General features: G+C 40.7%; 1 protein-coding gene across 1 annotated transcript; it reads right to left on the bottom strand.

The window, feature by feature from the left end:
• Positions 1-5866: 5866 nt before the first annotated feature.
• Positions 5867-7128, bottom strand: LOC104618393. The gene is given in 2 exon segments (XM_010283972.1): positions 5867-6151; positions 6154-7128. Coding segments are annotated over 2 exon segments (1260 nt in total).
• Between the last annotated feature and the right edge of the window lie 6290 nt (positions 7129-13418).

Genomic DNA, 13418 nt, shown 5'->3' with positions numbered 1-13418 from the left:
ACACCTCCTCCTCCTCAGGGCGGAGCCGTGCAGATGTCCAGCCGTTTACCAGCTTCTCAGTGCCACAGCTCCTTCTCCTTAAGGTCGAGCCATGCAGGGTGATCCCAACATGAAGTTGAATCCCATGGTAAAAATCTATGATCAGTTCCATACTAAAGTTAAAAATGAAGGATCGTAATGACCCCTTCTGAACACAGAAATCGTGAAACTACTATCACATCAAAGGAAATTTTAGCAGTTTCTCTCTTGTCTTTCGATGCCTTGTGAAAATTAATTTAATATAATATAAAACATTTAAATACAATTAAAGAATTTATTGACTTAATATTAATAAATTGAGATGGGCTTTTTTTTTTGCAAACCCTGAAATTATCACCTCTCTCCAAGAACACAAATACTTACTTGGGGAAAGACATTAACCACATCTTATACTTTCAAATTATTTCAATTAAAAACAAAATAAAAATAAAACAACAGGAACCTAGTAAATTTGTAAAATGCATGAAATAATGTAGTCTATACTCATAGTCCTCCAAACCACTAAAGTAGAATTCTGAAAAATTTTAAAGTTGCAAGAATTTTATCTTCACCATAGTGCTAAACACAGTGTTAAGTATGAATCCATTGACATATATTTCACATTCAACACTAGTGTTGTACTAGTAGTACACTAGTGTGTACTAGTGTGTACTAGTGGCGGAGTAGGGGGAAAGTCTTGTGGACTAATGAAATGTCATTGTGACATTGTGGAATAATGAATAATCAAGATTTTATTTTAGTTCTAAATCAGAAATAACAGAATGAAAATGTTTTAGAGAAGAAAAAGGTTTTTTTTAAAAAAATTTCTTTAGTAAGTGCAACTGAAAGAATTACCTGCTTTGAATGTAAATTTTGCCTTAAAGAAAAAGAAAAAGGAAAAGAAAAAAAGAATCAGCTCCACAGCTTGAATTTTAAGACCCCTGAACAAGGAAGCTGTTTTAAGTAAACCATAAGGGAGACAAATCAACAGTTTCTTTTCACCCTGGCAGTCATGGGTATTAACTGAGTATCAAGAGGGAAAAAAAAATCAATAAAGTAGAATAAAGAAAGAACATGAATTGTTACGTATAAATACAAGTGACAGCAAAAAATATAGATCACAATATATAAGAACTTAAACTGCAATGGATGATGAAAATAATCCTTTTTTCTTTTCATCAGAGTTGAAGAAAGAAGTAACAGAATTAAACTGTAAAAAATAGAGGATCTTAAGTACAGGAACAATATTACATCTGTTAGATTATTAGGTTTGCTTATTTCTTTTAGTTTAGATCTTGCTTTTTACAACTCAACAACTCTTTTATAGACTTGTGGGGGTCTGAATCTGAACCTGTATGTATTGAAGCAATATCTAATTTCATAAATGCAAAAAAATCCCGACAGCACCAGATTTGAAATTGATTTATTGAAAATTAGCTTTTCACAAATCAGTAAGCAAAAGAAAGTTGATACTAATGCTTGTGTAACATGAAAAAAATACCTTTGCAGTGTACACGTGAAAGAGGATCGAAAAATGTGTCTGAAATGAGGACTGAATCAGAAACCTACAGTCTAAAAATGGAGTGCTTTCCCTTCACACACTCTTTTTCCAAAATAAAACAGGGAGAAAATAGCAGTTGATGCAAGTTAATGTGAAGCCTACTCTTTGCCAAGTTGTTCTCTCTCAAAGTAGATGCTAAAGCAGAAGCAGAAACTTGCTAAAGTATGTGAAACTGCAGTACTCTAGAGCCGGAAACAAGATACAGTGAATAAAGCTGAGATATAGTCTCTGATTCATCCCAGCAGGCAATAGAAAATAGAAAGGAAACACCCTCTCCCCAAATTAAACAAATAAGTAAAAGAGAAAATATCACATTTCCATAGGGACAAACATCTAAAACCCCCGTTGTTCTGCTTTTTGGAAAAGTAGGACTCTGCAAAGTGTACTAGAAGATGAGGATCACACCTCAAATGCTCTTTAAAGAAATGTTAAACACAACAATACAGCTGGATGTATGGGCATTGTCCTTTGCCTATACACTAAACTTCTAGGATCTCAGTCAGTGCTGGCTCCAAGCCACTGTAATTACATGAGTATGGAATTATATCTGACTGAATGAATGTCTATTTTTTTCACTAAACATTTTACACTCAGATAATTTAGTGGGCATAAATCAAGCAGTTTCAAGGAATTACAGGATTTGATATATAAACGTTATCATCTAGCATAATAGTAGAAAGTCGTTCAAAATTAAAAAAAAAAAAAGTTGCTATTAAACTGCTAAAGGAAGACAAACACTTTTAAGCTACCCAGTTTGAATTGATTTTTTTATTATGCAGTGGCATATAATATGTAGTACTGATCACATAAATGTAAAATGAAAGGGCAGTCTTGATTCTGAACGACCACTAAACAATTCAGAGAGGAAATTGCTGGGACAGAATAAGCTTTGCAAGGGTTATGATGAAGATTTCATTATGTCTTTTTTGTACAGGTAGGTATGTAAAGATGACTAGTTTCAGATCTTAAATATTTTGGTGGTCTGAGAGAAGTCATTTGTATAACAGATTATTATCTTTTCTACATAGAAGTCCTCACAGGCTGGTTTAAATTTTCTCCTGGAACACTGCCATATAAAGCTCATGGTCAAGTGAAAGCACATGACATTTGCAATTACATTATATTAGGTAGGAATGAGATACTGTGAGCTTGCAGTAGTTAAATAATGTTAAGTGTAGCTCCTATCAAATTTAAGAAGATATTTTTATCCGGTAAAGTATGGCACTATAAATAATGGCGAAATAGATCTCCACTAATGAATAGCAGAAAAATGACAATATGTATTGTGGTGAAAGAAAAATAATAGCAATAATTATGTTTATTGGTCCTTTTCATCCATCAGACATTATTATTCCTCATGCAAGGATTGGTAGGAGTATATGCTAAGTGTCCATATTTCAAGAACTGTTAAATAGAGGACATGAATTCCCTGAACAACAAATTGTTGGAGACTGGGAAAATATTCTGAGAATGTGTTACTAAATCTTCACTCATATTTTCACATACTTTCTTCAGCAGCTTAAGATACTGGACAAACAAGTACTTCTGTACAACTCTTCTCGTACTTTTTTACCTTTTCTCTGAACCGTAGTTGCCAGAACAAGGTAGAGGTGACTATGACCTATAATTTATGTTACATGTTAGTATAAACACTCCTCCAAAGTTCCCTTAAGTTTTCTAATTAATAACTGAGGAAAAAAAAAAAAAAAAAAAAGATGTAATTTACCAAAGGTGACTGCCAAAGCTGGGGGCAGAACATAATTTTCACACATTGACTCTTTAGCAATAACAACATAGTTCCTTCTATTTGTTACATTAACGTGTACAAAACCAATTTGTAATAATATTTGAATGTACAAAGCTTCTTAAGTAATCCATGAGAGTCCATTTAATTAGCCACTAAATTACCATCAGAAGACTCAAGTAATTATCAGCTTTACAACATTTCTGGGGAAAGTTCTCATCTGATTCTCAGCTGATGTAATCGACTTGATTGCACTGATTTCATTGGAGTTAATACTAATAGACACCAGAGAGGTTTTCAGTCTCAGGTTACGAAAACGTTTAAGTACCTCCTTAATTTTAAGCAAGTGAATAACCCTTTTGACTTTGTTATATCACATCTCTACTGGACTTGGGGTTGTTGCCGTAGTGGATATTAATACCTTCTTGCATTCTGCAATCAGAAAACATGGACTTTGTCACTAATGTTAAGGGATGCTGCAAGTGACTGGTCCGGCTTGGTGCTTGCTAGAAAATACACACACACATTCACACACATCCCAAAGGCACTCCACACTTGTGGATCCCCCCCCTCTGAATACCAGCATGAGCCTTATCCCCACCTGATACCCCTGCTGTGACCCAGGGTCTTCTACTCAATGGCTGGTGAATGCACATATGCACACACTTTGGGGAATAAACAGACACTCCTCCCTAGCAGCTGGCACCAGGCACACCAGCTGTGACCAGCAGTCCCATTCCAGCCACCAGTGCTGAGCACCTCACTCACCTCACTCACACCAGTTCCTCTCAGTAGATGGTTTTTGGGGCGCACACTGTTCATTCCCAGTGCAGGCTGAAGGTTTTAAGACCCCAACTCATTGCAGTAGCTTGCACAGAGACCCCACTTGTTTACTTAGTGTGACCTGGTTTGTGTGTTGTCATTGTCTCCTCATTGTGTCCAGTTCAAGTTTTTTGTCAGGTTTGTACCTCTGTTTGTGTGGCTTCCCTCTTTTCCTTATCATCCCATTTGATAAAAATCCCCAGGTTTGACCACTTTCCACCCGCTATAGCGGTACCAATGGACTGCCGGTATCGACCGAGATCATCATATAACTTAACACCCAATCCGTCACCTCCATCCTCCGGGAGCATAAAGAACAAGGGGTGAGTTAGTCCCACATAACACACCCCGGTCCAATTTTTGGGCAATTGCTTGTATGCATAATGTCCACAGATCCAATAATGACCTTTTAATGCCCAGATGACATTTTCAAATAGGCCTGTGGGGGTTCATGGTACTTGGAAATATGTGGTATTATCTACTCCAAAAGGATGGTTTGACAGACCATTTACCAATAACTTGTACACAAATGTTTTGACCTCCTTTTCATAACCTCAGCGGAGTATTTCGTTGGTCGGCAACCAGATCTTGATCCCCTGACACTTTTTGCTATTTCCGTCGCAAGTTGACCATCAAATTTGATTTACTTCAGGGAGCTGAGAATAAATTTATAATCTCAGGCACTGAAATCAAGGTGCCAAAACCAAGTAACATTCAAATGGCTATCAGATTGGTTAGTGCTGCATCAAAAGTTAGAAAATTGTTTCCTGTGCCCTGATTTACCCAGGCCCAACCTGGCCAATGAAATACAAAAAGATTCATCAATAGAGTTAAACAATGTACAATATTGCGACCTATTTCCAGATTGTGAACAATTGATAGACTTACAGCCAGCACTGAGGCAATGGTTTCCATATGTATAGGTCCAGTTGCATTTGCTATTCCCTACAAAAACACCACCCTCCTGTGTTCAATTTAGACAATACCCAACAATCAGCAAGGTTGCAAGCATCGGCCACTTGTTGACTTAAAACAATAAATTCATTTTCCACGATGAGTTGGGGGTGGGGGGGGAAGCAAGAGCTTCCCCAGATACTAAAGTTTGTGATAATGATCCGCCAAAACATCGTTTATGATGGTAGATCAGCCACCATATGAACATTAACAAAGCAATCACCAACAAAACTATGCAAGCAATCAACAGTTTCTTGTATTTCTTCTGGCTGGCTTCAGAGCCTCCACCTGAAAAAAGAAAACAAAAAAGCCAACTCGGTTCGTTCTAAGGAACCGGAAGCAGGTTATTATTAGAAGGATGGAATGATCCACCTAGTGTTATTTTGTTTTAAGAGCTGAAATTTGAGCCCTGGTATCTACCAAAAATGTGACCAGGACTTGTTGTGGTTCTACAATGCCTGTAGTTAGTAAATGTGAGCTGTCTGATACATATCCAACCTTCACCCTGCCCCCCCCGCTCACCATCAGAGGGTGTAGAATCTAGTTTCCCGGCAAATTTTAAGGGACATTTGTCTCTGACAAGTCGACTAAAAAGGGTGCACTGGGAGTGTTGTTTTTTTTTTTTTAAAGCCCATCTCCGTATCTGCTGGTTTATCGAGGGACATTTGTCTCGAATAAGTTGATTAAAGAGGGTGCACTGGGGGCGTTTGTTTTAAAACCCATCTCCGTATCTGCCGGTTCATCGGGCCATGCTGCCACCAGTTTTCCTAACTTGTCTGTAGCAATCCATCCATTAAATCACGTGGAATTCCCTTTTGCCATCCCTTTGCCCACAGGCTACGGCGCTTATTTGGGATGTCCCTCCCTCTGGGTGGAGTAGTGAGAGATCTTCTTCTATCACCTCCAGGGCACAGAACCATTTTCACTTCAGCTCTCCTCAGGTCCCTAGAGTCAGTTTTAGTGGCTGGAATTTTAACTGGGCCATACTTGCACCCGTAATTAATCAATTCTTGTGCCACCTCCCCCCACATCCACATTTTCCTATTGGGGGCCAGTGGTGCCAGTCAGGCATAAATCTTTCTAAAGCAGTCGCAACCTTTTCGCCCTGGGACGTTGCTTGTATTTTCCCCTGTAATTGTATACCGATTGGCTTTAAGGAATCGGGGAGTCCCCTTATGAGGGGAGTCATTCGTTCAGGGTCTACTGGCATCATCATCAGGGACTCCTGCCTAGGCTCCAATTTTTGATCATACATCATCTGCAAACAAGCCGCCTTCTGCACACTTTCCACCAACTGATAGATAATCCCCGTAATTGCGAGGGGATCCCCCCTCTCCAAGGGGTTCAAACCCCCCACCCACTAGGTTGCCAGCTGAGTTAAAGACCAAGGGGCACTGTGATTCCCAGTAATTAAAAATACTCCTGGTCCCCAATACCCCTCCGCTTCCTTTTCGCTCAGCAAAATCTGATTCCCCCCCGACAATGATACTCTCCACACATACTCTGTCTCTGACTCCCTAGGGGTTCGACTGAAATCCTTTTTTAACTTTACCAACTCAGTGGTGGTATAGGGGACCTCCTTGGTTGTGACTTGGGGGGACTGATCCTGATCGTCATCATAAATATACTCAGTCTTAACCAAGGGTCGCAGTGAGGGCAGTTCTAATTTCTCTGCTTTTCGCCTCGCTGCCTGCAAGTCATCAAAAGGGTAACCAGTTCCTGACCTTGGGGATGTTTCCTCATGGGCAGTGCCCCCAGGGAGTTGCTCCTTAAGAGCAGTCTGCAGAAGTTTCACCTGGTCTCTCTCTCCTTCGAGCTGTACCTTTAAATCTGCCACTTGCCCCTGAAGGGACCGAACGAGGTTTCGGCAGCATTCCCTCACCTCTACAGCAGCGGCCAAACTGGGACCGAGAACAGCACAAATAATCAATTTTCCCCTTCCTGATCTCACTCTTGCATCCTTTCGCAAAGCACTTCTCTGATCAACCACACTCTGCAAATTATACCTATTTCCCTGAGCCCAGTCCATCCCGGGTACAGAGGGTCACGCATTATATTCTTCTAAAAATTCAAACAAAACTTCTCTCCCCAAAGGGGCAATTTTAAGGTCACTCATCCTATTCAAGGTAGGGAAGCAGTCATCTCAGGAAGGCAGCACCTACGTTTCAAACACAGACTCGCCCCCCTTTACTTTCCTGAGAGGTCTCACTTATTTGGGAAACAAAATGGGTAAGCGGTTGTCTCAGGAAGGCAGCACGTGAGTTTCAAACACAAGACACGCACCCCTTACTTTCCTGAGAGGTCTCACGTATTTGGGAAATAATATGGCACTCTCGTCTCAAAGGATCCTGTCTGTGACGGCAATTTAAATGTCCTGATCCAATGTCGGGGGAGGTTTTGATACGATCCCGAGAGCGAGATTAAGACACAAACGAGGTCAAATGCCGTGTACCCAAAAGAGCTTTTATTATCAAAAGTAAAGAGTTAGTAGCAATAGGACAGAATGGAATAAAAAGACAGAAATCAAGCAAGCATTCAGGATAGAGCTGCAAGGATAGACACCACCATGGATCCGCGGTGTCCTGGGGTCCAAGTCTCTCGATGTTTTCGGTGGTGGGTGATTGTGCTCGGAGGTGGCCGGCATGCACACGGGCTTGTCTTGGCAGTCCTCTTTTTGTCTCATTCACGGCCTGCAATTTAGCATATCTTCATATTCCTGCATATGCACATACGCTTCATGGTGGGTGGCTCCAGCCCTGCTCCTCACATGTAGCCGTTATCTTGGCAGGGTGTTTTTCATCCTTGTAGTCATCCTCATCTTGGATAAACAACCTTTGAGACAAATGTTTCATGATTCAGTCTCTCACAAGAACCAAAATTTATATCTGATTATAGGGGTTGTTAGCAAACAGCTGGGTAAAAAAAAGTGATCTTTCTGAGAAATTTGAGATTTTCATGTATTGATTTTATGTGTCCATTTGTTTGCCTGTATGAAATTAAATCTATGATTATGCCTGACTCTGTTAAGAGTATTGCCATCTATAACAACTCACCAGAGGACAAGCTACATGTTAAAAATATTTACTAGTACACATTTACTTCTTGGAATGAAAATACATATCAATTACCTTGATGTCAGAAAAAGTAACATATGGATTGACCTCCATACATCAACAATTTTTCCAGCTTCCACAAGCTACACATGGAGTCACAAATGCCTTTGAATCTTCAGGTTTAGGAAGTAGAGATATGGTTTAAAATTTGAATTAAGACATCTGTTTTCACCAATTTATCCTCTTCTTCCTTTGTTTCCATGTCCTCACTCTCATCCAAAGCCAAGGACTCTCTGGGAAAATGCTCCAGCTGACATCATGTGGCTTTGGATGAAGCACCTATCCATTCTGCTATGTCACCAGCCTACTTGCCTGCTGTTGTTCAAATTCAACTTGTATTATTACTCGGTGTTCTTCCAATCCTCTCCTCAAAAGCCTTACATTTCCACTAAAATATTAACATCTAGGAAGTGTTACCTGTCATAAAACATTGAAAAGAATTACTGAACCTTATTTGGGTGGTTACTAATTTAAATCTCTAGAAAGAAGATTATACTTTCTCCTCATACCTAACATGACTAAATATACCTCTGTTGATTTAAGAACAGAAGTTCCTTCACAGTTGCATAAACTTAAATGCTGGTTCTTGGATGCTGAGGTTAATACAAAAGACTGACTGCATCTGCAAGAATTAGAGTATTATCACAAAATAAAAGTCAGCTTTTCAGTATTTAGATTTGTGGCTCTCAGTGTCATAGCATTTTTTGAATCTTAGCTATGGAGTTACCAGGTAATTATTATCCTAATGCTATTTAGATTGTACTGTGTACTCTAAAAAGTTTACAGTCAAGTTTCACTGCAATACCATGTAATAATTATGAGCCAGAAATGGATACAACCATGAAAAGAATAAGCAGCAACCAAAAAGAGATATCATAAGATAAAGGTGAAGATAGTAAGATAGAAAAGGATTAATGTTACTGCATGAAATAAAGTTTGATAACAATACAATTGCAATTCGATATTAAATTCTAGTCATTTGCATTTGTGAAAGATCTGTTCAAATTGGAACAATGCCAAGAATAACTATTATGATTATCAGAGAAAAGAAAATTGACAACGTGAGAGGAAACTTGAAGTCATTGGCTTATTTAGTCTAGTGAAAGAAAGATTAAGAAGAGATGTTACTGCTGGTCATAAAGTCTTAAGATCAATTCCCTTGGATTCAGACTAGCTATTCAAGCTAAAAATGACAAAGACAGAAATAAACAACTATTGACAGGTTGCTGTACAGTTATAAATTAGAAGAATACAGTTCTTAAAAGATTGAAGAACAGACTTTTGGTAAAGCTAATAGGCAAAAAAGTTGATTAGATTGTAAAAGAGACTACATGCCAAAAATATCTGTGTACAGCAGAACATAGGCTTCAAACTTTTTAGTGCGCAGTTTCCCTACCCCTATTTTGCCTTTATGGGCTTTAGAAAATAAAACACAGTTTTTCCTTGAAAATTTGCCTGGATTATGGATATCACCAGCCTTCCCAGTTTCCCAAAACTTAGTGCAAACATTCTTCCAGGATTCATAATATTGAGAAGGTAATTATATTAAAATATTGAAAACCAGAATCTAAATCAAGAATTTTCAGAGTTTGCAGTAGAACTTTTTAGAATCCTTGTTACAGCAGGAAATATCAAGATTTCCTGACTCCCTCCTGCAAGGCCAGAACTCAGAAATTGAGACATGGAAGCGAAGCAAAGACAAGAGAAGAGAAGATTTTAGTTGGAAGGCACCTACAACGGTCATCTAGTCTGACCGCCTGACCACTTCAGGGCTGACCAAAAGTTGAAGCATGTTATTAAGGGCATTGTCCAAATGCCTCTTAAGCGCTAATAGGCATGGGGCATTGATCATTGCTCTAGGAAGCCTGTTCCAGTGTTTGACCACCCTCTTGGTAAAGAAATGTTTCCTAATGACAAATCTGAACCTCCCCTGGCACAGTCTTGAACCATTCCCACACATCCTATCACTAGATGTCATGGAGCAGAGATCAGCACCTCCCTCTCCACTTCACCTCCTTAGGAAGCTGTAGAGAGTAACGAGGTTGCACCTTAGTTTCTTTTTCTCCAAACTAGACAAGCCCAGAGGCCTTAGCTGGTTCTCACAGGACATACCTTCCAGGCTTTTCACTAGCTTTGTTGCCCTCCTCTGGATGCATTTGAATACCTTCACATCCTTCTTAAGCTGTGGGGCCTAGAACTGCACACAGTATTCAAGGTGAGGCCCCACCAATGCTAAATACAGAAGGATAATCACCTCTTTTGACTGTATGGTTATATTGTGTTTGATGCACCCCAGGATGTGGTTTGCCCTGTTGGCTGCCAGGGCACACTGCTGACTTAAATTGAGCCTTGCTGTCAGCCAGCACTCCTGATCCCTTTCTGCATGGCTGCTCTCCACCACTCCTCTCCCAGCTTACACTTGTGTCTGGCATTACTCCATCACAGGTGCAGAACCCAGACTTTGCCACATCATGCCATTGATGATTGCCCAATGTGTCAATCTACCTAGATCTCTCTGCAGGGCCCTTTGTCCCTCAAGAGAGTAAACAGCACCTCCCAGTTCAGTATCATCAGCATACTTGCTGATGGTGCCTTCAACTCCTATGTCCAGATCATTGATAAAAATATTAGAGGTCATACTAAAACGTGGGGTGCTGGACAATTCTGCCAGTAATGCTGTCACCCAGTGAAACTAGAAACCCTGGGCCCTCCAATTCTGCAGTTAACACATGAGTGGAAACTCTGGGGTCTTTACCAGGGTTTACTTTTTTGTGGTGGTGTTGAAGGACTGCTGTGCTGGAAACCATTGATTTTGCAGTGCAGATGAACAGAATAATGTCTTAAAACACAAAAAAACTCACACAACAACAACAACAAAAAAAGATGGGGAGCACAGCTAGAAAAAAACTTTTTCTGAAAAAGGAAATCCACTGATTTTTCCTTATTAGTGAAATGGAATAAGTGCTAGATCTCATACATCATAGAATCAGAATCATAAAATCATAGAATAGTTTAGGTTAGAAGGGACATTTAAAGGTCATCTTGTCCAACGCTACTGCAATGAGCAGGGACATCTTCAACTAGATCAAGGTGCACAGACCTCTGCCCAACTTTTCCTAAAATTCAGGGTCCTGACTTTATTTTTTACCTGCCCTCAGGACTGCGAACTCCACCAGTGCACCATCACTGAAGTTACCCTCAATGCATTCCAGGAATCTCCTAGATTGCCTATAGCTCGCCATGCTACTTTTTCAGCAGATGTCAGGTTTGTTGAAGTCCCCCAGCAGGACGAGAGCCTGTGAGCATGATGCCTCCTGTAGCTGGAGTAAGAAGGTTTCGTGAATAGACTCCCCTTGATTGGGTGGTCTGCAGTAGACACCACGAATAAGGTTCCCTTGGTCTCTGATTCTTACCCATAAGCTTTCAACCTGTTCATGGCTATTCTTCAGAGACAGCTCTTCATACTCTACACATTTCTTGTTGTAGAGGGCAATGCCTCTGCCCTTCCTTCCTCATCTGTCCTTTCTGAACAACATGCAGCCATTGGTAACCACGCTCCAGTTGTGGGAGTTACCCCACCAAATTTCAGTAATGTTAAATGTAGCTTTCTAGCAGCATGGTGACTTCCAACTCATCCTGTTTGTTGCTCATGCTGTGTGCCTTGGTGTAGAGGCACTTCAGCTGGGCTGTAAGCCATGTCACCTTCTTAGAGGAATACCACTTAGTTCCTTTGAGGTCTTTCACTGGTGTTTTCCTGTTGGCTCCTGTTACCTTGGGAGCCTCTAGCTCATCTCTGTAAGACTTCAAGTGTCTGTAGTGTATCCAGCACATCTCAGAGCAACAGGCTGAAGGCCCTCATTAGCACTTTGTTCCTCTAACCTTGGGGTGTCATCACACAGCTCTTCATGCGTAAGCCTGATACTATCCCCCTCTACCTTCATCATAGCTTCATAGAATGGTTGAGTTTGAAGGGACCTTAAAGATTATCTAGTTCCAACTCCCCTGCCATGGACAGGGATATCTTCCACTACACCAGATTGCTCAAAGCCCTGTCCAACCTGACCTTGAACACTTCCAAGGACGGGGCATCCACAACTTCTCTAGGCAACCTATTTCAGTGTGTCACTACTATCATTTAACTCTACCCTCTTTCAGGTTAAAACTGTTGCCCCTCATCCTATCACTACAATCCCTCACAGAGAGTCCCTCCCTATCTTTCCTGTAGGCCTCATTTAGGTACTGGTAAGTCACTATAAAGTCTCCCCAGAGCCGCCTTTTCTGTAGGCTAAAACCCCCCAACTTTCTCAGCCTGTCCTTATACAGGAGGTGTTCCAGCCCCCTGATCATCTTTGTGGCCCTCCTCTGGACCCGCTTGAGCAGGTCCATGTCTGTCTTATGCTGGGGACCCTAAAACTGAACACAGTACTTCAGGTGGGGTCTCACCAGAGCAGAGTAGCAGGGCAGAATCACTTCCCTCAACCTGCTGGCCATGTTTCTTTTGATGCAGCCCAGGATATGACTGGTTTTCTGGGCTGCTAGCACACATTGACAGTTCATATTCAGTTTTTCAATAGAGTTCTCATAACTTTGTTATAATAAGTAAATACTCAAAGATCAGGACACTCAAGTAGCAATGAATTTAAGTCTGCAGTCCATAAAAGAGGGTGAAAAAAAATGTAGCAACTAATAAAGTATGAAATCATTCTAAGAAAACCAATAATTTTTTACTATATTTTTTAAACTATCACAGAATCACAGAATCACTAGGTTGGAAAGGACCTTCAAGATCATCAAGTCCAACCGTTAATCCAGCGCCATCATCTTCCCTAAACCATGTTTTGAAGCGCTACATCCTCCTTTTTTTTGAACACTTCCAGAGATGGCGACCCCACCACCTCCCTGGGCAGCCTGTTCCAAAGTTTGACCACCCTCTCAGAATGTATATTTCCTAATATTCAATCTAAACCTCCCCTGGAGCAACTTGAGGCCATTTCCTCTCGTCCTATCGCTGGTTACTTGGGAGAAGAGGCCAGTGCCCTTGTCGCCACAACTCCCTTTCAGGTAGTTGTAGAGAGCGATAAGGTCTCCCCTCAGCCTCCTCTTCTCCAGACTAAACAACCCCAGTTCCCTCAGCCGCTCCTCATAAAACTTGTGCTCCAGACTCCTCCAACAAAACTCCAGCTTTGTTGCCCTTCTCTGGACATGC

This window comes from Phaethon lepturus, unplaced genomic scaffold (assembly GCF_000687285.1).
Source record: "Phaethon lepturus isolate BGI_N335 unplaced genomic scaffold, ASM68728v1 scaffold3753, whole genome shotgun sequence".
Classification (NCBI taxonomy): Eukaryota; Metazoa; Chordata; class Aves; order Phaethontiformes; family Phaethontidae; genus Phaethon; species Phaethon lepturus.
Note: the sequence above shows the minus strand (reverse complement) of the source record. Positions and strands in the feature narration are given on the sequence as shown.